General features: G+C 34.2%; 2 protein-coding genes and 1 long non-coding RNA gene across 4 annotated transcripts; 2 read left to right on the forward strand and 1 right to left on the reverse strand.

Moving 5' to 3' along the window:
* The first annotated feature begins 1,558 nt into the window (after positions 1 to 1,558).
* PEPKR1 (phosphoenolpyruvate carboxylase-related kinase 1) lies at positions 1,559 to 5,862 on the forward strand. Of its 2 annotated transcripts, none has more exons than XM_086418929.1 (5): positions 1,559 to 1,741; positions 2,377 to 3,346; positions 3,818 to 4,114; positions 4,877 to 5,293; positions 5,381 to 5,862. In XM_086418929.1, exons 2-5 carry the CDS (start codon positions 2,755 to 2,757, stop codon positions 5,650 to 5,652), a joined length of 1,578 nt encoding a protein of 525 aa, XP_086275055.1. In that variant the 5' UTR covers positions 1,559 to 1,741; positions 2,377 to 2,754; the 3' UTR covers positions 5,653 to 5,862. The 2 variants fall into 2 exon arrangements, with proteins under 2 accessions (XP_086275055.1, XP_086275056.1); XM_086418930.1 differs by having other exon boundaries at positions 2,383 to 3,346.
* A 1,040-nt stretch (positions 5,863 to 6,902) lies between these two features.
* Positions 6,903 to 15,407, forward strand: LOC147389624 (SET domain-containing protein). The gene is made up of 16 exons (XM_086418907.1): positions 6,903 to 7,053; positions 7,142 to 7,238; positions 7,319 to 7,493; positions 7,929 to 8,034; positions 8,127 to 8,203; positions 8,994 to 9,020; positions 9,318 to 9,490; positions 9,646 to 9,759; positions 9,999 to 10,079; positions 10,870 to 10,934; positions 12,362 to 12,418; positions 12,590 to 12,661; positions 12,819 to 13,067; positions 13,553 to 13,668; positions 14,317 to 14,403; positions 15,080 to 15,407. Exons 1-16 carry the CDS (start codon positions 6,940 to 6,942, stop codon positions 15,225 to 15,227), a joined length of 1,758 nt encoding a protein of 585 aa, XP_086275033.1. The 5' UTR covers positions 6,903 to 6,939; the 3' UTR covers positions 15,228 to 15,407.
* Positions 15,408 to 18,047: 2,640 nt separating this feature from the next.
* LOC147389625 (uncharacterized) lies at positions 18,048 to 23,326 on the reverse strand. The gene is made up of 3 exons (XR_015170582.1): positions 23,162 to 23,326; positions 22,380 to 22,462; positions 18,048 to 18,724 (listed from the first exon to the last, which is right to left on the reverse strand). It is a non-coding gene; the product is annotated as an uncharacterized LOC147389625 (long non-coding RNA).
* Between the last annotated feature and the right edge of the window lie 40 nt (positions 23,327 to 23,366).

The following is a 23,366-nucleotide window of genomic DNA, read 5'->3' on the forward strand; positions in this document are numbered from 1 at the left end:
TCAAGAAATATATTCACAAATTGAACGAAATGAAAATAATAGGTTGAGAAAGATGAGTAGTAAATTTTAAAATGAAAAAAACACTCGCCTCGACCAACGGTTGAGATACAGAGAGATTAGGGTTGCAACTTGGGTGGGTTGGGGATCAACCCAAACTTGACAAACACCAACTCGTGCCCATACTCAACCCAACCTTGGAATTCAAATGCTTAACCCAAACCTAACCCAAGTCGGGTTGTATAAACATAAGTGGTACGTCAAAGAACTTAAAATTTATAATTATTTGTCCTAAAATTGTGTTTCAAAATTTACATATATAAAATTATGGGAAAATTTAAAAAAGACTAAGAAAATGATGTTTAACTAAAGTTACCAGTTTAATTCACTTGGTCGTAATTTCCAACAAGACAAGCATTTGCATTGTATGACAATGTAAAATTTCATAAACAAAAGCATTAATAACAATGTAATTGTTTATTTTATTAAAATAATCATACGTTAGTTTGATATATATAGAGAAACAAAAATATACATATTAAATCAATGCCAAAAACTAAGATATAATAAATATTTATAAATTATAGTCGTATTAAGTTTGGGTTCGGACAAATCGGGTTACCTGATTCCTATGCCCAAATCCAACTCGATTTGAGTTACACATTTTATTCTGTTGCCTGTACCAGAGACCAAACCCAAGATAACCATGCTTAGATTTGACCCAAAGTCGGTTCAACCCATCGGGTTCAGGTTTGACCCAACCCCAAATTGCGGCCCTAGTAGAGATTCCCAAGAAAAATGTATCTCTAAGAAATTGTACAAATTCCTAATAAGTCAATATTAATCTTTAAGAGCATCTCCAATGGAGATGTTAAAATCTACAACTTAAAGATGTCATGTAGGTATTTTTATGAGATCTTAGTCTATTTTTAACAAGTGAAGTAACTTAACATGTCCAAAAACTCCAACATACACACTAGTTCACACATGTTAGCCACCATTTGGTAACTGTTGGTTTTTAATTTTAAACTAATTAAATAATCATTATTGACTATTGTTTTTAAAACTAACACATTAGCAAGTTGACGTGGTTAGCCAAACTGCTAGCCACAATTAACACACACATTAGCATCTAACACCCCTTAACAAGTCTACTAACTTGTTTGTTGGAGCAAATTTGCTGGTTAAATTTTATTTTTTGACGTTAACACGTACACTAACTTATTCATTGCAAATGCTTTAAGAATTTTGTGTTTTTACTCTTATCTCGACTATTTGTTGGAGAGTATGTCGAGAATCTAGAAGTCCAAATAAAAAAATGTGTACATCTAAAAATATTTAGATAATAAATACACATAAGTTATTTAAGATGATCTATAAAGACAAGCAAGGAAAATGGACAAAAAAACACATATCATTCAAGAATAAACATTTTAGTACAAATTAAGAATTTTATAAGGATAAGGTAAAGGTCGAAAGTGATGTTCATAAAAATAACAAGAAAAATATAATAAATAATGGACATATTTTATATGTAGAGAAATGGAAATACAATCACATTTATATGCTTTCCAGTCATGTATTTAGTGCTCTAGTCGACCTTATTCTATCAGATATCTCTTGGTCTGATAGAGTTGATTGGCTCCAACCGAAGATCACGAGAACCCATATAACATCTGTTGGGTCTTGGGATCACGCGGAGCTCCAACGGACTTAAAAATTCTTCTGCTTTGGTTCCCTCCAGGTCTCTCTTTCTCTCTCTCTTAGCATTTTGAATGTGGGTTTATAGTTTGTCTTTTGTTTCTGTTTTTGAATTTGTGTCGCATCTGTAAAATCTGGATCGGGTTCGTTGTTTTCTTGGTGAGGTTAATTAGGGTTTATTAGTTCATGAATGATGGAGTTTTTGTTCTTTTAACGAAGATCTAGGGTGTTTACAGTGATCTCCTTCGATTTTGGGGAAGTTGGATTTTTTTTTTTTTTTTTTTTTATAAATTTAATTTCACGAGAACCTATGTCCTGGTGTATCCTCATTTTCGGGAAATCCTTAGTTTTCGAGCAAAATCGGCGATCCAAACATGTCTTTTGTAAAAAATGAGCAAAACCCAAGATTTATGGAAAGTTTTCTATAATAGGGTTCTTTTTTATTTTTAATTTTTGTTCTAATTTCACCAAACAGAAAAGATTTTGGGATTTTTCAAACTGGAATTTTTGACGACGATCCAAACATGTCTTTAGTAAAAGAGCAAAACCCAGGATTTGTAGAAAATTTTCTGAAATTGGGTTGTTTTTAGCTTTTATTTTTTGTTTTAGTTTCACCAAAAAAGAAATGATTTTGCGATTTTCAAGCTGAGATTTTGAACTAATTTGTTTGAATTTCAGCACCAGATGGGGCAGCAAGGCAGCAATGGCTGAAGGAACTCTCAACTCTATTAGGGTTTTGATCTTCTGTAAATTGGTGTTTTCAAAATACGTTTGAATTCCTCATCAAAAACATTATTTGTCAAATTTCAAATACTATTTGTGAGAAGCTTGTTTCAGAATTTGACTTGGCAATTTAGCTTCCCCATTTGGCCTCAAAGTTTGGAATTTGACTCAGTCTATCACATGATCTCCGTTTTGACTTGGGAATCAAGCATTCACATTTGCCCGAGAAAGGTATAATCTAACAAGAAAAGAAACAGCCCAATTCAAATTTCTTAACTACAGAAGTGAAGATCTTGGTTAGTATTTCCTTATAGAGAGTTCGAGAGTTTGGGTATGGCTGTTGCCCAGAGCAACAGCATCAGCACTTCATGGTTGACACATCCCTGTAACTGTTACAGAGTAGCGAGTCTTATAGACACTATTTTGAATTCGGAACAAATTGCTACTTTAGAAGATCGGTACCATTTAGGAGAGCAATTGGGCTGGGGACAGTTTGGTGTTATCCGAACGTGCTTGGATAAGTTGACTGGAGAGATTTTGGCTTGCAAGTCCATCGCGAAGGAGAGATTGGTCACACAAGATGATCTCCGTAGTGTTAAGCTCGAGATTGAAATAATGACAAGGTTATCTGGGCACCCAAATGTTGTGGATCTCAAGGCAGTTTACGAGGATGAAGATTACGTGCATCTGGTGATGGAGCTTTGTGCCGGTGGAGAGCTTTTTCATCGGTTGGAGAAGCATGGGAGGTTCTCAGAGTCCGAGGCCCGTGTTCTTTTTAGGCATCTCATGTTGGTGGTGATGTATTGTCATGACAAAGGTGTTGTTCATAGAGATTTGAAGCCAGAGAACATTCTCTTGGCCACAAAAGCATCCTCTTCACCCATTAAATTGGCGGATTTCGGTCTTGCCACCTATATCAAACCAGGTAAGCTCTTGTGTTTCTTTTTAATTGTCCTTTTTGTTAAGTAAACAAGTGCAATCTAACCAAGAAACAAATTGGGGTAAAAAAAATGCAAATCACATAGAGAACTCAAAGATTTTACGCGGTTCCCTCAAGATTGAGGTACATCCACGAATCAACCCCATTCCACTATGAAAAGAAACTCACAGTTACAGATTACACCCTTTCACCAAAAAAAAAAAAAACAAAAAAAAACAGAGAAATATATACCCCATGAAAGCATAACTAGGATTTTACATAATACTAGTGAAATTATGAAAGTAACCCCAGCAAGTTCAGCTCCAAGCTTGACTGGCATCTCCACTACGTTCAATGATGAAGAGTGCTCGTAGCTGACAAGTGCCATTAGGCTCCATAAACAATAACACTTTTCATTTTCAATTTTGATCCTGTTTGGCTGTAAATTGTAAGCATTTTTGGGCTTTGATTTAGCAGGGCAGAGTCTATCTGGGACTGTTGGGAGTCCATTTTATATAGCTCCTGAGGTATTGGCTGGGGGCTACAACCAAGCAGCCGATGTATGGAGTGCTGGAGTTATCCTTTACATTCTTCTCAGTGGGATGCCACCTTTTTGGGGTAAGACTAAGTCGAAGATCTTTGATGCTGTTAGGGCTGCCAATTTGCGGTTTCCATCCGACCCTTGGGATCGTATATCTGCATCTGCCAAAGACTTGATCACTGGAATGCTCTGTACTGATCCTGCTCTACGGCTCACTGCTTCGCAGGTTCTAGGTATGTTCTTGGTCTAACTGTCTGTTAATCTGAAATAATAATAATAATCGTAAATTATGTAACTTTGGATTTGAGAGGATTGTATTGTGATCAAGGAAGGATAGAGGAAAGGTTCTTTTCTATTTTTCCATTTTTATAGTTTTATTATTTGAAGGACATCTTTGTTTTTTCATTTCTTCTATTAAATCTATCTGTTTTACAATATTTGTTGATGTTGCTTTACAATCATGGGGTGTAGTTTAATTTTATGATTTTTTCAGTTTTAGTTTTTAGATTGGGCTCAAAACTGAAGTTTCAGCTTTTGATGCTAATGAGCAAAGGATCGCTTTCTGATGCCCCTCTAACCCTGCTAAGTCAAAATTAAAGCACTAGATTCAGAAAAATACATGAGCAGAAATATTGGTACTCTGCTGCGTTTTTTTTCCCATTTCTTTTTATTACTGTAAGTAGTACGAATTCTTCATACTTGCTGTGGTGTGATTATTCATTCTTTTTAAGCTGCAAATGTGGTGTTTCAAGGGCTAAAACTCTGTTTTATGTGTGTGAACAACAACATAGCAACTAGAGTCTTTGCCATATCAAAAGTAGTTTTGTACGACATGGGCAAGTCACTTGCATGACCTATATTGCGATTTGGGATTCCTGGAATTCGTGCCAAATGTCACACTGATCTTAAGTCAATTTTTTAGATTGATTTGAGAATCCCATTTGATTGATCTTCTTTGAGTTTTCTCCATAATATTGCCATCTTTCCCTTTGCAGACCACTCTTGGATGAAGGATCGTGTGCAACTGGCAGACAAATCACATGAAGGTGAAAACCTAAGTTGTGGACACCTAGACATAGGTCATGGGTCTTTTTCCACCCAATTTATGTCCAGAGATCGAGATATCAGCTTTGGTTCCGAGTCCGCTGCCCCTATTGATGCCCAACCAAGGCATTCACCTACATTCACTTGCAAATCATCATTTTCTTCTTTCTTGGTTGATGCTGCCACACCGTGTTTGGTATCCGGAGGCTTTTCATTCCGTAGTTGCGGATCAAACAGCCCGGAATTCTCCTCGCCTGTTCCTACAATGCCAAGTTTTGCATTTTTTGGCCCAAGTTCCCCAGTCAAGCAAGGGAACAATCCTTTGAGTTTTACTGTTGACGTGACAGCTGTTAATACAATTCGGAGAGGTATTCATATTTCTTCTTCTTCCCCTATTTATGTTTCTTGCTTGGAAACTTTTGATGTAGACCTTATTATACTGTTGGACTGTGCAGAGGCCAGCCTTGGGAAGCTCTTCATGCAACCTGATTGTTCAGTTTGTTTCGCTAGTGAGGTGGGAGAAACTGAACATAAGTTGATAGAGAGTCGAAGGGGTGGGGGAACAACCGGGTCTAGAGCCTTGGGCATTCGCAGCAAAAGGAATCGTACAATTGGTCTTGGGGAATTTGAGCAGCTCGATCTCATGGTTACAGAGTCGGTTATTCGGTGGGCATCATGCACGCATCTCCCGAGCACTCCGTCTCTTAGATCCTCCCTCGTTTGTTGAAATGTGCTTTGATCGAGGCAGAAGGATGAAGAGAGGCTCCTGCACTTGAGATTGTGATCTAATATAACATATGCAAATGTAACTGAATCTGAGGGGCAGAACTCTGGTGCCCAATACCTGTTTCAATTAGGCTTGATTGTGTTGGTTCGACGAGTGATGATGCTTTTCTGATTAAAATAGTTACCACTCGTTTTAGCGAGTCATTCTGACTGCTGATGTGCCATTGTGTGTACTGATGTGCATGAAACTTAGTTACAAGTTTCAAACTTTTCAAGTCATGTTGAGAAATTTCTTCAATGTTTTTTCCTCCACGAAAGCTGACTTATGGTTAAATTTCGTCATGAAGAATTTTCTTCTTACGACATACTAGGAAATTGCATAGGTTTTATGTTTGGTGGTTGACTTTCCTGTCATAATCTTCTTCCCTTATTCCGGGTTTGAGACAGACACAATGAAGGCCGAAGAAATTCTCAAATCAAATCACTTGAAATCTCTCATCAATAATGTTTGAAACAAATGTCTGACAATATGTAAAATTGTCCCACTCCAACTCTTTCCCCAACATGGTTTTAAAATTGGATGTTAAATTAATTAATCTACATTGTAATAAAAAATAACGATTGGGATCTGGTGAATCATGAAAAAATGCAAAATCTCATATAGGAATCCAACAATCAGATTTATTTTAATGATTTGTGATTTATTTTGAGATACATGATGAATTATGATCATTAAAATGCTTTTGGGGACATTTGACGTGTTCGAATTGAATCAATTAGCAACTTTTTTAACTCTTGAAGCTTTCGTCTTGTTAAGCTAAAACTCCTACCCAGTCAAGGAAAAGAGAGCTTCTGTCACACTATTCTTTTACTAAGAGCACTCCAAGATCTATGCTCCTAAATTATTCTCAAGAGTTGCCATTGACACCCCAACTTTTACTTATTATTCTAATTAAAAATAAGTAAAAGTGATTAGAGTGCCAATATAAGCTCTCTCATTATTTATTTATTTATTTTTGTTAGATTTCTATTTTTGGGGTTAGGATTTTATATGAACCTAACCATAATTGTTAACAATTATTGGGTGAGTGTAAAATACTTTTGTAATGTTGAGATTATAATTTGAGCTTGACCTTTGTAATGTTTAAAGACTGTGTTTTAATCTTTAATAATGGGGGATGATAAATAATTTAAGAAATTGGGGGGTGTCAAAAGTAAAAGTTGGAATGCCAATATCACATGAATGATGAGTTAGGGTGCTCCTAGTAAAAGTTGGTGTGGCAATAGAATGTCTCAAGGCCTAATACGGAGTCGCCACTCTTCAAATCGAAAGCTGTGTTGGAGCTCAGCAATGGAGAACAACGAAGAAGCCAAGCTCGAACGATTCCTACAATGGTTACAGGTCCAGTATTCTTATCAAAATCCCTAATTTTCTATCGAAAGTTTACTTTTTTCCCCGAATCTATTAAAACTGTCGAATTAGAATCCAGGCTAACAGAGTCGAGTTTCGTGGTTGCGAGATCAAACACTGTGGTCCCAACAAAGGGTTCGGTATTTTCTACTCTAACAGTGATGGAGATAGTAACGGTAGCTTTCGATCATCTTTCGTTTCCACACATTTCACGTAAATTAGTTCTGATTTTACTTTTCAAGTTTGAATTTTTCAGGAATTTTACTAGTTGTTCCGCTAGATTTAGCTATAACTCCAATGAGAGTACTACAAGATCCTTCTTTAGGACCTAAATGTAGAGCAATGTTTGAAGAAGGAGAAGTAGATGATCGGTTCTTGATGAATTTATTCCTAACTGTGGAGCGTCTTCGTAAAAATTCATCGTGGAAGCCGTAAGTTTGCATTTTGAATTATTTATTTAATGTATTTATATTTTTCGGATGCTCTTACCATGATTTATTCGTAAGTAAGCCGATGCGAAGAATAGTAATGCAATAACCTCATTATGTTATTGTTATAGAATGCAACCCCATATAACAACCAATCATTTTCTTTATAATAATTGCCGTTATAACGACGATATATTAGTTCATATTTTAAAAATTGCAAATTTCTATGTCAAAGTATAAAAATTAAAGGCCATTTCACTTCAATTTCGTTTTACCCATTTTGGGAATGGATATTTTTTTATTGTTATGTGATAATGAATAGTGGGTTCCGCATTATAACGTTATGATGTTATTAATATAATATCATCAGCTCACCATTATTCTGTTATGACGTGTCCTTTTAAGCCTTAGAACTTACTAACTGAGGAACTATCACAGGTACCTTGATATGCTTCCAACCAACTTTGGAAATCCACTTTGGTTTACCGATGATGAGCTCATGGAGCTAAAGGGGACAACGTTATATCGAGCTACTGAATTGCAGGTGAACACTCGGGTGTTTTTTATTTAGTTAGCTTAGTTTTGGAATTTTAGCTTTATACAGCTTATTTGATTAGAAACTTATTTCTATTACAGAAGAAAACGTTGCACTCTCTGTATGAGGATAAGGTGAAGGATTTGGTTATGGAACTTCTTCATGGGGAAATTGAAAGGTCGGTGAAGTTGGTAATCTCATCTTAATTTTGTATGCCAGAGAATAAAGTAGTATTATTGGATATGAATAACCATGATTATATCGATTGGTAGATTTCATGATCTCATCTTAATTTTGTTACTCGAATTGGGTGATTGTGGTCTAAAGGACATGAAAATTAATGTTTGTTTTCACTTTTACTAATAAAAAAGTGCTTCCTGTTCTTCTTCTTATGGTGCATCAAGTACATTAGAGTTGACTGTCTCTTCAAATGAGATGATCCCTGGACTTAGTGTCACTTTCTAGTACCCCTTTGAGCTGATTGGGTCAATAAATTTTTAGTAGAGGTCATGACAAGAGATTGTCATTTATTTTTTGACGAAAAATTGCATCAATGATTTATTTTGACCTATATTGGGAAATCTCTCATTAAAATGATAGCCTATAATTTTTTGTGAAGTAGGGGGAATGCTTTTGAACTATAAATGGTGTGCTCTCACTGTTACTGTACCCCTTCTAGAGTACAGTTGTAGCCCAGTGGTCATAGGTTGACTTCTCCTTGTTCATTTGATGAAATTAAAATTTATCTCATCATGTTGTTCACTGCACAATTTCATAATGATGAAGTCTTTCTCACTTTTCTTGCTTTTCCACTGTAGACAATGAGCTAAAATAAACTTGTTTTATGCCAAAAAAAAGTTAGTTTGAAGAATTTTGGAGCTATGATTTTTATTTTTGATTGTCATTCCTATTCCTTTTTAAGATCCTCTTAATTGGATACTAATGATTTTGTTTGCTTCTTTTAACAGCGAGGTGCGTTTCGAAGATTTCCTCTGGTGTGTATCTTCTCAAAGAGTTCTTTGATATGAACTTTACATTTCATGTGCCAATCATTTCTGTGATATGTTTTTCAAAGTTTGGAGACACATAGTCCGAGCATTAAGTATCATTTATGCCTTATCTGAATTATTGGGTAGCAGCATGAATCCTTTTTTCTTTGAAAGATATTATGCAACATAATCCTTGCTTCCCAGCCTTTAGCTTGTCTTATGCGACATACCTGTCACATTTGCTTCATTCATATGTTTGTGCTAATATATTTGATTGCTACATCTTGCAATGCCGTATGGTAGGGCAAACTCCATATTTTGGACCCGTGCTTTGAACATACCTTTTCCACATTCCTGCGTGTTCCCGCAAATGCTAGAAGAGCTAGATAATTGCTCTCTGTCCCTTGACAAGGATTTTGGCACTCCCGCTTCTCAAGTTCCCAGTGAAGTGTTGAGTCCTGGGAAGGATGAAGAAGGTGTGGTTATCATTCTTCTCATTGGTTGTCCATCTCACCATTATCTAATTTTGATATAGTTTACTTTATCATAAAAAAATTGAAAGATATGAATCGGGTTTTCGACAACTAATTTGGTGGTCAAGTGAGACTGAAAAACGTTCTTGTCATTTCAGGCTCCAATGGTAGTGAGGTTGAAAATAAAGTTACTGAAGCAACTTCTTCTACTCCACAAGGAGAATCCATCTGGGTCGAGGGTCTTGTCCCTGGCATTGATTTCTGCAACCATGGTACATTGCTAATCTCTACCATTCTTATATATATTGTTCCTAGCTTTCTTATATGGTTAGTGAGCATGATGTTCAAGATGCAGAACTCGTTCCATGTCCTTCAAAACTCAGAATACATTAGTGTTATGAATATATCAACACCTCTTCTGTAGGGAAAACAGGTAGAAGAGACATGGGGAATGATTGCCACGAAACCCTGAGAGTACCAATAAATGTATGTTTTTGGCTTCTTGTTTCAGATTTAAAGGCTGCAGCAACATGGGAAGTTGATAGTTCAGGACTGACAACTGGAGTTCCCGCTTCCATGTATCTCCTATCTGGTATTAAATTTCCACTAAATATCCTTGTAATATCCAATTTTTCAAAAGGGAATTGATTTTTCTATAGAACTTTTTCCCTCTTCTGGAGAAATCTTGTCATTCTGTGGTCTGGGATGAAGTAAAATGGGAGCTACATTGCAGAATTTCTTTGCAAGAGGTAAAAATTCAATGGAGAAATCAATCCCCTTTTCTAAATTTCAAATATGTTTTGGTTATATTCAACATATGTAGAAAACTCATACACGGGATTTCACATTGAGGTTCTCTGCAATGTGAAAATCTCACATTGAATATCCAGAGACTTACAATCAATGTCAACTTTCAAGTTCATTTTTCTTTTTAAAATTTTTATTTTTATCATCGGCATGTATTGATTCAGGCTTTTTGTTGGAATTAGTCTATGATCTGTTTGTTCATACTTCGCCATTTTTTTGTTTGCATGATAATCTACTCTTGAATGGAGAAATTTAATTTTGAACTCCCTCATCTACCAAAGACTGCGTAGTCCTAAATATTTTATGCTTTCCAAGATGTTACCTGTGTGGTCACCTATTGACTTATTTATATATTTATTTATTTTTAAATAAACATTAGTGGTTGTAACATTTATATAGATGTTAATTCCTAAAACTTTTATGAGTAGTTTTTTTTTTGTTTTCAATTTAATTTGTTATTTTTTTTTTCCACAGTAACACAACTCTTATCAAGTTCAATATTAATTGTTGCTTTTGTTCAAGTATCTATATTACCTAACTAACCACTAGTCATTCATTTTGTACCCATTGTAAAGCTGAACAGAGTCCCTTCCAAATTGACAAAGAGATATCCATTAGTTATGGCAACAAAGGAAATGAGGTACTTTCTGCTGTCAAGTAAGAGTCCATTCCATGTGTGTCTGGGCGTATCGTTTTTTATTAAATAAATAATGTATGGAAATTATGTCAAAAGGATGCTAGAGGGCTGTTTCAAAAGTACAATGATTTTGTGAGCCCTCCTTGACCAACAAATTGGCATCTTCATTGGAACTTCTAAGTGTATGCCCATTCAAAAGATCAAGTAAAACACAAGAACAAATAATAAAATCCTCAGTCTGTGAAAGAGTGGGACTAGTATTCTTAATTTCTTATACCAAAAAATTTAATTAATGTTGGTAGAGGCATGTTCTTGATGCATCACAACAGATTGGGAGCATACCCTGAAATTGTTGAAACATTAAATCAATGTTGGTAGGGGCACGTTCTTGATGCATCACATCTGGTCGGGAGTGGGACTGCTGGTAGGAAGGTTTCCATCAATCCATAATGATGTTTGATATCAGAAATTTTATGTGATGGAAAGTGGAACATCGACAGGGTAAGGAGCTATTTGGGGGGAAATAGCAAATGAAGTTGCTCAAAAAATGATTTCCATGGGAATGGTTGAGTGGTGTGGAAACCGGTAGAAAATGGTGATTTCTCTTCAAAATCAGCTCGGGAATCAATTTCGTTCCCAAGCTTTGACCACACAAAATGGGGGGTTTCTAGAACAGTATGATTGCATTGAAAATTAAACTATTTGACTGGAAAATCCCCCACAAAGCATGTTGAGTGGATGAGGTAAGAAGAAGAAGATTGGTTCAATTGGTGTCTAGATATGTTTTCTTCAAGAGGAAGAACAGACTTTTGAACATCGGAATTTTGATGTCTGTTTAACAACGTGCTAATTACCCCTGGACGATGTAGATCATTGGTTAATGTTGTCAAATGAAGTCTTAAAGAATGTAAGATGGACGGTCAAGCATGTTTATAGAGAAGGAAATTATGTGGCAGATGCGTTGGCAAGAATGACTGCAAAGAAGTCCGATAAAATTTATTCATCAATAGAAAAGCTTCCCCTAATAGTTAGAAGGCAATGTTTGGGTGATTCTATGGATGTCCCAAATTTCAGATTGTAATTTTCCGTAGTGGGTATGTCCCCCCAAAAACACATGTAAATAATTTTATGATGAAATCCCGCTTCCTTGCTTAGCATAAAAATGTATTCATTCTTGAAGAAAGGATGCTCTTTTTTTCAATTTTTTTTAGTTTGTGTTATTTTACATTGTGTTAAAACATTGTACCTTCAACGTTCTCTTATTTTAGTCCTTTTTTTCTTAAATGAATATGTGCACGTCATCTATAATGAGGTTTTATTTATAGATGGTTCATTTCTCCAAAGTGTCCTTTTTCAACAATTACAAATCAAATAACTGTGCAATGCATTCCTTAGTCAAGCTTCTACATTCATTTCCTCGTTTGTTGCAGGAATTACTATATCTTTATGGATTTGTCATTGATAATAATCCAGACGACTATCTTATGGTAATGCCCTTGAATGACGTTTCTTATGTTTAGTAGTTACTCTTAATATTTGTCTTTCTTTGACCTTTTAAATCATGTTTGGTTGTGAGAAGAATATCCTAAATTGAGCACCTCCTTGTCGTAGTTATTAAGATGAAATTGCCCATCAGTGGATCTGACTGAAAAACACAGGTCCATTATCCCATCGAAGCTTTTCAGAGAGTTCCTTTTGTTGATTCCAAGGCGCAGCTTCTTGAAATACAGGTCATCCATCTCACCATATTGTTAAGTGGATTTAGGTTTTCATATGTTTTCAAGTTAACATAGCTAAAATTATGTATTGGTGCATCCATACTAATTTCTTCTCAGACATAATTATTTATAAATTTTCTTCCTTGATAGACCTGATTGGTGTTTGCAGAAGGGTGAGATGAGATGTCTTTTACCTAGAAGATTACTAGATCATGGATTTTTTTCAACGGGCCTCCAACAAAATGAAGACAATTGTAAGTTCTCAAATGGTCGGTTGTGTGATTATAGTTGGAGTGGTCAGCGCAAGATGCCTCCATATTTGGACAAACTAGTTTTCCCTGAGGATTTCTTAACTGCCTTACGGACCATAGCCATGAAAGAGGAGGAGCTGCTTAATGTTTCATCATTGCTAGAAGAGGTGCATTTCCTCAAAATAGTTTCTATTTGAATAGTTGGGATTTTTGCTAAAAAGTTGGAAAATTTTATTTTTATTTTACACACACACACACACACACACACACACACACACACACACACACACACACACACAAACATGAATATGTGTTTCCTCGTCTTTAACTCCATCAATTATACTGGTCAAGTAGTTAATTATTAGAGATAGTGGATCTTAATGGGGGGCCACACATACAAGTATATGTTTCTTCATACTTACCATTTACATGGCTAGTTTTTCAAAGACAATTAGAGTTTTGTCACCACTGTCAGGAGAACTGTTTTAGAAAGTCTCAGATATACCATTTTCTGTGAAGTAGTTATAGAAGTTCTGTCTGCCTTTGGAGGGAGTTTTGATCCTTTTCCCGATCATGCTATTTGTTCTGTGCTGCTCATGTTCTTTTATGTGCAGTCCTTGATCCTCATTTCTTTAATTTTCTATCTTTTAAGCTTGTTGAATCTGGAGAGGGGAGGCAACCATCTGATACAGAAGTTCGTGCAGCAATATGGGAGGCTTGTGGGGATTCTGGTGCTTTGCAATTGCTTTTTGATCTTCTTCAAACGAAGTAATCTCTGGCAGCATCCCATATTATTTCCTGTTAATTCTATAGGAGAGCTTCTATTGCCACACCAACTTTTGCTAACACCACCCGTATATGTGTGCTACTTCTTTCATGATTTATGTATGAATTGGGGTGACGTTAGCAAAAGGGCGTGTGGCAGTAGAATCTCTCTTCTTTAAATAACTTCCTTTAGTACTCATTTTCTTTCCCTTTGATCTTTGTTTATTCCAATTTCAATGGTAGATAGACCAAAAAGTTCAGATAGGTTATAATCTTGTACTAACTCATCTCCCGTTCAAACTAAGTAGGAAGTAAAAAGGTATTTAAAAGGAACTCAATTTGACAATTGTTGGGCTCATGTGGTCAGAAGGCCACTATTTGGTGGAGTTAATAGAACTACTTGTAAGTCTCAGAAGGAATTATTGGCATAAACATGTTCTCTACTAGTTTCATTTGTGTGTCAGATGGTGACAACCCACTTATTTTACATTTATAAACCTTAGTGAGAAGTAATTCAGAGAGGAACTAAAACTTACAATATATCACATTACTTGTAATTTTCTTTAGTTTTAGTTTCTTAAATTAAAATCATGACTTTATAAGCATAAATCAGTCTCCACCTACAGTCACTCACAGAAGTTTCAATTTCAGGATGATGGAGCTCGAAGAGGGTTCTGGAACAGAAGCTTTTGACACTGAGCTTCTTGAAAAGGCTCATGTTACGGAGCTCCTCGAAGGGTATGTGAGAATTCTTCAGTCTTTGATTTTCCCTTCAAAAGGACTATTGTTGCTAGATTCATTGAATTGATCATCCAAGTGAAACAATCCATTAGGGAATTGTGGATTCTGTTGACTTTTCTGAGTTTTGAATCAAATCATCTGTGGTTTTGAAAATCTTATCCAAATCTACACAGACTCTTCCGACATTTAAGATAATTTGCAAGTTCTAATTCTTTTTTAGAAACCCGTTGAAGGTTTCATGAGTCATCTATGATATTTTATTATTTTTTATTGATATATTTGAAAAACATCATCTAAATCTTATCTCAATTATGTGTAATGTAACTATTATCTAGACCTTCACATACATATATTTTCAGATTCATACAAATATTTGAATCTACATCTGTGATGCATGTATCATCATGATACTTCTCAAATGTAACACATATTTGAGAAAATCAGAAAAATTTAAAATATAAATACTTGGCCAAGCCATTAATGGAAAGTAGAAAACAATGTGAATTTGTTGATATTCCATAGGAAATACTTTGCCGATGATGAATGTTCTGTGATGGCTCTAGGTGCTTATGCATTGTCATTGTCCAACTTATAATAAATGTTATTTGATTTCAAATTCATGCATCTTTGTTTTTTTTCTGATAAGCTCATAATTTTTGACAAATTGACGCAGTGGTAACGAAGGTATGGGTGCAGAAAAGTTCATGAGCAGAAACCGGTTGTCAAGTATAATTTATCGACGAGGGCAAAAACAACTCACTCGCCTATTCCTGAAGGAAGCAGAGACTGCTCTGCAACTATCCTTGAGTGAAGAGAGCTGAGTATTAGTGTATCATTTATGTATCGCCGAGTGTAAATTGCTTTCATGATTAGTTGATTTTCTATGTAACATAGGATAATTACCTTCTTTTATGGATCTGAAAACTGTTACATCTTTTGGAGTTTTGTTTTATATTTAAAACTTCTGCAACAATAATCAGTGTTGAATGATTCCTTGATCATGATTTTTTATTATTATAAATATTTTGTAAAGCACGTACTAAACTAGATCCAATTGAGGTGGGAACGAGCGAAATTGGGGAATTTTATTCAAACAACAAAAGAACAAAACTTGTCCTATATTGAAACAAAAACAATGAACTGATTCATACAAAACTTGTTCAATATTGAAACTAAAACAATGAAGAACTAATTATGAATTGGATTTTGGATTTGGCCTTAAAAATTTGGTGTTTGAAAGTTTACAGACTTGATCTTCTTTGGAGGCTTTGTAGAGGTTTTTCTTTTCTTAGGGCCTGAACTTGAATTACTGACGTGATTTTTCTTTTCGAAGACATGTGATGATTTTGATCTTCTGTGGAAGTTTTTTCTCCTCTTTGGACTTGATCTTGATTGGCTTAGTAGAGTTTCACTTTTAGAGGACTGGAAGGCTTGATCTCTGTGGAGGCTTTGTAAAGGTTTTTCTTTACTTCATGCTTAAGCTAATCGATCGAGATAAGAGTCTTTTCTTCTAGAAAATTGGTTCTCTAGAAACACTCTAATCCTGTAAGATTAAGGATGAAGAACTCATCATTTTCTCCACTCACATTTGCAAGGAACTCCATTATGTACTCGTTGATATCGTGTTCTTAGCCTCGACCAGCCATGTTCTTTTGATGTAATCATAGGTCCCGCATTGAATTGAATGTATAAATTGATCCCGAGGAATAGAAATTCAAACAATCAATATAAGAAAAAAGAGTCGTGCTTGAGTGACCTCAAAATTGTACCTCATATCGCACATCTTAACATGAAAGTGTGTAGGAACCATAGATACGCGTCAAAGAGCATCTGTGGTTCCTATGCACTTTCACGTCAAGATGTGCGATGTGAAGTACAATCTTGAGGTCACTTCAGCATTAGTCAAGAAAAAATAAAAATCATCTCCATCATAGCCGTATCTCAAAAGTTTGAGGTTGATCTCGATGGATTAGCTTAAGCAGAAAGTAAAGAAAAACCTTTACAAAGCCTCCACAGAGATCAATCCTTCAAGCCCTTCTTTAAAAGTGAAATTATACCAAGTCAATCAAGCTCAAGTCCAAAGAGGAGGAAAAACTTCCAGAGAAGATCAAAATCATCACAAGTCTTCCATAAGAAAAACCATGTTAATAATTCTAGTCCAGGCCCTAAGAAAAGTAAAACCTCTACAAACCCTCCAAAGAAGATCAAGAACATTTTAGGATAAAGAGAGTGTATCCACGTTATAGCTATCATCAAATATCTAGATTTCTCATGAATCTGCCCAATCGTTGATTTTAAGAACTAGAGTGTTCTATTCAGTCACAAAATTCCCTGCATATTATGAAAAATTCATAAAGATTAATTGAATAATCGATGATCTATATCGACTAATCACGAAATAAGTTTACACTTTTACTCTTCACCCCTCAAAAATTATTTTCTTCAACATTTCTCAAGAACAAGATAGGATTTTTAGGGATGTTGAACATGATAGGTTTGGATAGGAAACCAGAAACGACATTTGAATATTTCTCAAACTTTTGTTGATTTTTATACGAAATTTTCACAAATTAACCGAATTGAAGCCTCGCAGAATGATTATTGAATCCAAATGCAGATATATTTCATACTGTAGCAAACATAAATGATTGTCAAAAAGGAGGTAACTAGCAAAACAGTAGCCAAATGCAGATCAATAGCCTCCGAGGACGTAAATCAGAAAATGGTGAACTTCTTAAATATCTTTGTTGTGTTTTCTTCTTTATTTTTCATTATTAGGTGTTTATTATTTGTTGTCAATTTTTGCAACAACGTATAAGATGTTGATTCTTGAAAGACGAGGTGACAAACTTAGAAACATTCAGATGAAATGACGGGTGTAGGGGTATCAATGGGTCGGTTCCACATATACCCAAAACCGAACTCTAAATAAAATCTTGATTCTGATTCCTATTGATTTCGGTTTCAGGTATGAGATCCTTGGAACAATAACAGATCCAACATATACCCGACACTATTCGGGTACTCACTAAGATGCATTATGTATTTTTGAATAAGAAAAATAAAATAAAAATGAACATCTAATAAAATAGACAATTATATATTTATAAGATGTAACAATTTATCTTGTAATTCTTCAATAGAAAGTTAAGATCAACAATAAATGCTTCAAGTAAATCAAACTTTTGAAACTAAAATCATAGAAAATTATAGTATGAACCATTAATTTGTTGTTGAAATTGTAAAAATATGAAAAATGAATAAGAGTAGATGTAGAGAAAAGGTTAAAAAATAAAGACTTCACATTTTCTTCGTATTTTGATTTTACTTCAACTATATTTACTTTAAAACTTGTCTTTGTAAGCATTTAATTAGATTACAAATTTTATTATAATATCATAAATTTACTATTTTAGGAGGCCCGATAACTACCTAGAACCAGACCCAAAAATGATTGAGTCCATATTGATAGACCCAAAACCTACTAATCGGTTTTAGGTACATCGGGCAATTGGGTACTGGTTGACTCCCTTAGATGAGAGATCGATTAGAAAACCTTCTAATCAATTTGATGACCCTAAATACCTCATTTTATACAAATTTTTTGAAGTTTATGATGGGGTGGGTATGGATGTCTGCGTTTAAAGGACTGAAGCCCCCTCCCCCGTTTCAAAACTAGTTATTATCAAACTCTTTAATCATGTGATATATTATATTTAGTCTATTCAATCATATCTCCAATCCATCATTTTCAATCTAATCTTTACCCTTTGTGAAAAAACTCTAGATATTTCTATCCCAAATTCTCATTATTCTTTTACTTTCTAAAAAATTATGTTGATTTTTTATTCCCAAAATCAGTCATCTTAAATCAAGTAATAAATGTCATCACGAGATGGAGATTTCCAACAATAACTTATCATGACAAAAGGGAGACCCAAAATTTATTATAATATAATTTTACTTATATTAAAAAAATAATAAAAAACAAATATAGAAGAAGATGGAGAAAATAAATATAAATATATTTTCAATAACAAAAGACTTGGCTTTGGACAAGGTAGAATGAAGGAATAAAATTTATTTAGCCAACTACAATCTTTGGGATAAGGTTTTGTTGTTGTTGTTGATTCATTGTGCCACATCGGACTTGACACTAGAAACGAAACATCCTCATCGGAAGTGGAGCACTAGGGCCAATATTGCTTTTATAATAAGCGAGTCTCGTCAATGGTGATAGAAAGTATCTAGTTCTTTATAGCTTGATGTGCACGAAGTCCCAACTCAGTTTCTTTCTCTCATTTACCCTCTTCTCTGCCTGCTCATATTCAATCTCATATGTTAGAGGTTAGTAGGATTGAAAAACAACATTAGCAATTTTTAATTTTATTTCAAATTTAACTCATGTCGTAAGCCTTGAAAGCTCTCACACCCTCTAGGAGTGTCATTGGGTACCCATTTGACCTGAATCAGAATCCTAAACCTTGATTTGGATTCTTTTTTATTGGAGCCAATAAGAATCGGGTCTCTTGGAAATCGAATTAAGAATCAAAACTTACGGAGATTTGAAATCTTTTAAGGAGTTAATTCTGACAATTTTGATCATGATTCCATTAATTTGATAATCGAAATCAATAGGAACAAGAATCGATAAAAGTTGATGGCTGTGGTTCTAATTCTAGTTAATCCTTTAGGAACCGAACCAGAATTGACCCATTGCCACCTCTAGATCACTAAGATAGGTCACCAAAGCCGATTTGAAGAAATCAAATAAATGTATATCAAATATAATAAATATGTGAAAATATTTTTGTTATTTGAAAAACAGGAACATTAAACATCACACATATAACTTGGCTGAGTTTCTAATTTTTATCAGCAATTAGCTTAAACAAGTTTGGTAATGAGTCTACGCAAATTCATTGTCCCAAAATTCTCCCAATTTTTTCAAAATTTTGTAAAATTTTCTGAATAAGAAATTAGCAAATCCACAACAAAATGAAAACAATTTTACTCTTTCCCCTCAAAATTTCATTTTCTTCCACATTACAATTTGAAAAAGGTTTTTCGTGAGGTTGAAGATGATGGGTTTTGCTAAGAAATCCAAAAGCATCATTTCTATATTTTTCAAAAATTTTCAATTCTTCTGCAAAGATTTTTCAAATTTATCTGAATTAGTCGAATTAAATCTTCCACGAATAATTAGAGTACATGAACTTTGTTCCTATGCTCAAATTCAATCCATTAATTTGAGAATCGAAATTGATATCAACCAGAATTGATAAAAATTAACAGTTGTACCAAACCAGAATTGACACATTGACACCCCTGTACCACTACGATAGGTCATCATGACGATTTCAAGAACTCAAATCAATATTTATTAAATCTAAGAAATACATCAAAATATTTTTATTATTTAAAAAAAAGGAACATTAAACATCACACATATAACTCAATTGAATTTTTAATCTATATCAACAATAGGTTTAAACAAGTTTGGTTACTTAGTCTACTCAAATTCATAATCCCAAATTTCTCTGAATTTTGGAAATGTTTCTGATTAATGGTTGAATATGAAAACAATTTTACTCTTTCCCCTCAAAATTTTAATTTTTTTTCACATTAAAATCTTGAAAACGATTTTAAACTTTAAAGAGGTTGAAGACGGTGGGTTTTGGTAAGAAATCCGAAAACATCATTTATATATTTTTCAAGGTTTTCTCGATTTTTTTTTACATTTTTTTAATTTTTCTTTTGGAATTTACGTGAATTAGTCAAATTGAATCCCTACTGACTAATTACAGAATTTGAACTTAGTTACTATACTAAAATTCATTCAAAATGAGTCGAGTTGATGAGTTTAGAACTTTAGAAACCTGGATTTTACCTGTAGTGCTTTCATTGATTTCCATTGGGAGATGGTGTTATAGGAAAAATCATCCCAACAAAGTAAATAAATATGATTAAATGGTCAATATTGTAATTTCAACAACCACAAACTAATTTTTTTTTACTGCTCATGGTCATGGACTTTAGGTAGGGCTTAAAGCCCTTGGATTCAATTAGTTAAAACTGCATTCGAACCATTTAGCTTTCACTAAACCCAGATCTGGATCTGACCCAACCAAATTACTTAATTCGGGTAAGTCGGGTTAGATAATTTCGGATCTTTCAACCTTTTTTTTTTTTCTTCTATATTTCTTTTGTAATTGATATACTATTATATTTTACCATTATAATTCATATATATATTTTTTAATAAGAATTCATATTAGTAGAAGGAAGGTTTATTGAAAAAATATAAAAATATAATTTTCAAAGCAATATATCATTCAAATATAGGGATGGATTTGTATTTGACCTAGATCCAATTGATAAAGATCTAACTTAGGTCAAGGGACATCAACCCATATTAGACCCATTTTTTAAATCGGATATATTCCAAGGAATCAAATCCATTCATGCCCTAATTTCAGGATCTGAACTGAAAGTCCTAAGAAATCCCCAAAAAGTCAAAAATTACTTTTCACCAAGATACACTAAAATTGGATTTAGGATGTGTTTGATTTCATGGAAAAATGATTAGGATGGAAAAAATTGAATTCATTGTTTGATATTTTTTTTAAAAAATAACAAGGAAAAAAAAAAGAGAAGAAAAAGAAGATGAGGAATAAGAGGGAAGGGAAGGGAGGACATGTTGGCGGTGGCGGCATTGAAGGTGAGGGAAGAAAAAGAAGGAGAGAGAGAGAGAGAGAGGAAAAAGAAGCTGACTGACGACAAAAATGCTGACGGTGACGATAATGGTGAGGTTGAGGTTGAGTGTGATGGTGGATATGGTAGTGGTGGTGATGGAGAAGAAGAATAGATAAATTAGAATTATAACTTGGGGATGGAAAACAGAGGTGGATTTTATTTTCCCACTTATATCGGTAGGAAAGTCTAATACAACTTTTTTTTTTTTGTTTTTGAATTTTTGGATGTGGGTGAAAAATAATTTTCTATGAAAAATGCAATTAAACACATGAAAACTGTCATTTTCCATACTATTTTTCATGTGCAATCAAACATACCCTTAAAATTAAGTAATACGGACAAATTTGTAATTCACTTAAATTTACTATTTACCCAAGCAAAATAGATTTAGGATGTATGTTTGGGATATTTACGAAAAAGTGATATACTTTTGATGAATTTACGATTCAGGCTCAATGTTCATTTTAATTACCAAAATGTGAACGATAACAAATTGGATGGTTTTTAAAGTGACAATTTCGTAGGTTTAAAGTGACTAATTGGACTTAATCATATAGAACCTGTGAAATAGGAACTTTAAAACCACCTGTTCTGATTTTTTTTATAACCAAAATGTGATCATTCATATTTTGGTAATTAAAATGAACAGTTAGCAGGAATTGTAAATAACTCATTTTCAGCTCACGAAATGGTAACTCAACCTATATGTTTTCCCATTAGAAGACCTAATCCAACCCTTGTTGGGTAAGATTCTTGCTGATCCAATCCTTATCAGATTGGTCCTTGGTCAAACCTGATCTCATCCTGACTAAATCCTAATCTAAATCAATCTTTTAAATTAATATTCAAATCTAATTCTTAATGATACGGTGTAGCACATCACACCTTATTACATTGCATCCTACATAATACTCTAATGAGTTGTGCTGGGGTGACAAAAATGGAGATGCAAAGATGACAAAATGATGTGGTGTCATGCACATTACCGTAGATGCTTTTCTGCGAGATACGAGTAATAAGCATCTACAGTTATACAGTTATGTGCATACCACCACATCATTTTTGTCACCTTTGTGTCATTCCAGCATTTTCCTACTCTAATAACAGGTAAGGTGTGCCTTGCATGCAAGTTGCAGACTCAATTACTCTTTATAATTTCATAAAACCAATTTAAAACAAGTAACTAAGACCAATCAAACAAAGTTCATAGAACTTACCAGGCTCCATGAGGCAATGCATGTTCTTGCACCAAAATCAACATAGATTTTGGGCTCTCTTCAGACCACAAAACAACCATAACCTACCACCAAAAAAAATTGTGGTTTATTTACAACCCTTATTTATGCTAAAAACAATAATTCTTTTCCTCTCTAAAATTGGTTCAGGGCAGGCAAATCAATGTGGCTCCAACTATTTATACCCTGTTTGGTAACTCTGTGATCTTGTCCTAAAACTGGTTTTACTTTTACTTTTCCGAATGGATTGGGATCCTTAGATTCATGAAATAGAAATCATAAGGAAACACGAAATCCTGATTGCGTAGACTCAAAATCCAACTATGGAAATTTATGTTAGGGATATGCATTGGATTTTGTATTCCTCAGTAAGTATTTCATGATCCTATAAATCTCGAACCAAAGGGCTAGTGAGATTTCAAAGACCATGCCTCAGGAAGCGGAGGCCTTGAGTTCGAATCACCCCCTAGGGTCCACCCTCAGGGATTTATCCCACAAATTACCAAATGTTTGTGTGTGTGTTGGGGCTTATCAAAATCTAATTTGGATTAAAAAAAAAAAAAAAAAAAAACTGAAGGAAAAAAGGAAAAAAAAAAGCTCAGGCAGAATTGATCCTTTTTTTTTTTCTTATTTTTCCTCTTCTTGCATCTCCATTTCTCTTTTATTAAAAAAAATAAAGTATTGATTTAGGAATAAATTATGTCAAGCATGAGATTAAAAAAATCCAATATAAAGAAGAAAAATTCAATTAAATGAAATACTACCTGTTGATCATGGTTGCAAATAAGTTGGGATCGGACCATTGACCTTAAGTTTCGAGTGGAGGTCATGAAATTGAGCTCCACCATAATCGTCAAAGCCTTATTACAACGATTTAGGGAGCTCATCTCAATGAAGATTATCTAATTGAGCTATCGACCATTAAAAAAAAAAAAAACGTTGGATGAAAATACTAAATGGGCTTGTGAT

The sequence above is a fragment of the Akebia trifoliata genome, chromosome 12 (genome assembly GCF_017979445.1).
Source record: "Akebia trifoliata isolate Shusen 1 chromosome 12, ASM1797944v1, whole genome shotgun sequence".
Taxonomy (NCBI): domain Eukaryota; kingdom Viridiplantae; phylum Streptophyta; class Magnoliopsida; order Ranunculales; family Lardizabalaceae; genus Akebia; species Akebia trifoliata.

Excerpts from the sequence above, each read along its gene's own strand:
- LOC147389624 (XM_086418907.1), top strand. The coding sequence starts at position 6,940 with ATGTCTCAAGGCCTAATACGGAGTCGCCACTCTTCAAATCGAAAGCTG. Across the intron at positions 7,494-7,928 it reads AAAAATTCATCGTGGAAGCC|GTACCTTGATATGCTTCCAA; the intron begins GTAAGTTTGCAT and ends GAACTATCACAG. Across the intron at positions 9,760-9,998 it reads CATTGATTTCTGCAACCATG|ATTTAAAGGCTGCAGCAACA; the intron begins GTACATTGCTAA and ends TTCTTGTTTCAG.
- PEPKR1 (XM_086418929.1), top strand. The coding sequence starts at position 2,755 with ATGGCTGTTGCCCAGAGCAACAGCATCAGCACTTCATGGTTGACACAT. Across the intron at positions 3,347-3,817 it reads TGCCACCTATATCAAACCAG|GGCAGAGTCTATCTGGGACT; the intron begins GTAAGCTCTTGT and ends TTGATTTAGCAG. Across the intron at positions 4,115-4,876 it reads CACTGCTTCGCAGGTTCTAG|ACCACTCTTGGATGAAGGAT; the intron begins GTATGTTCTTGG and ends TTCCCTTTGCAG.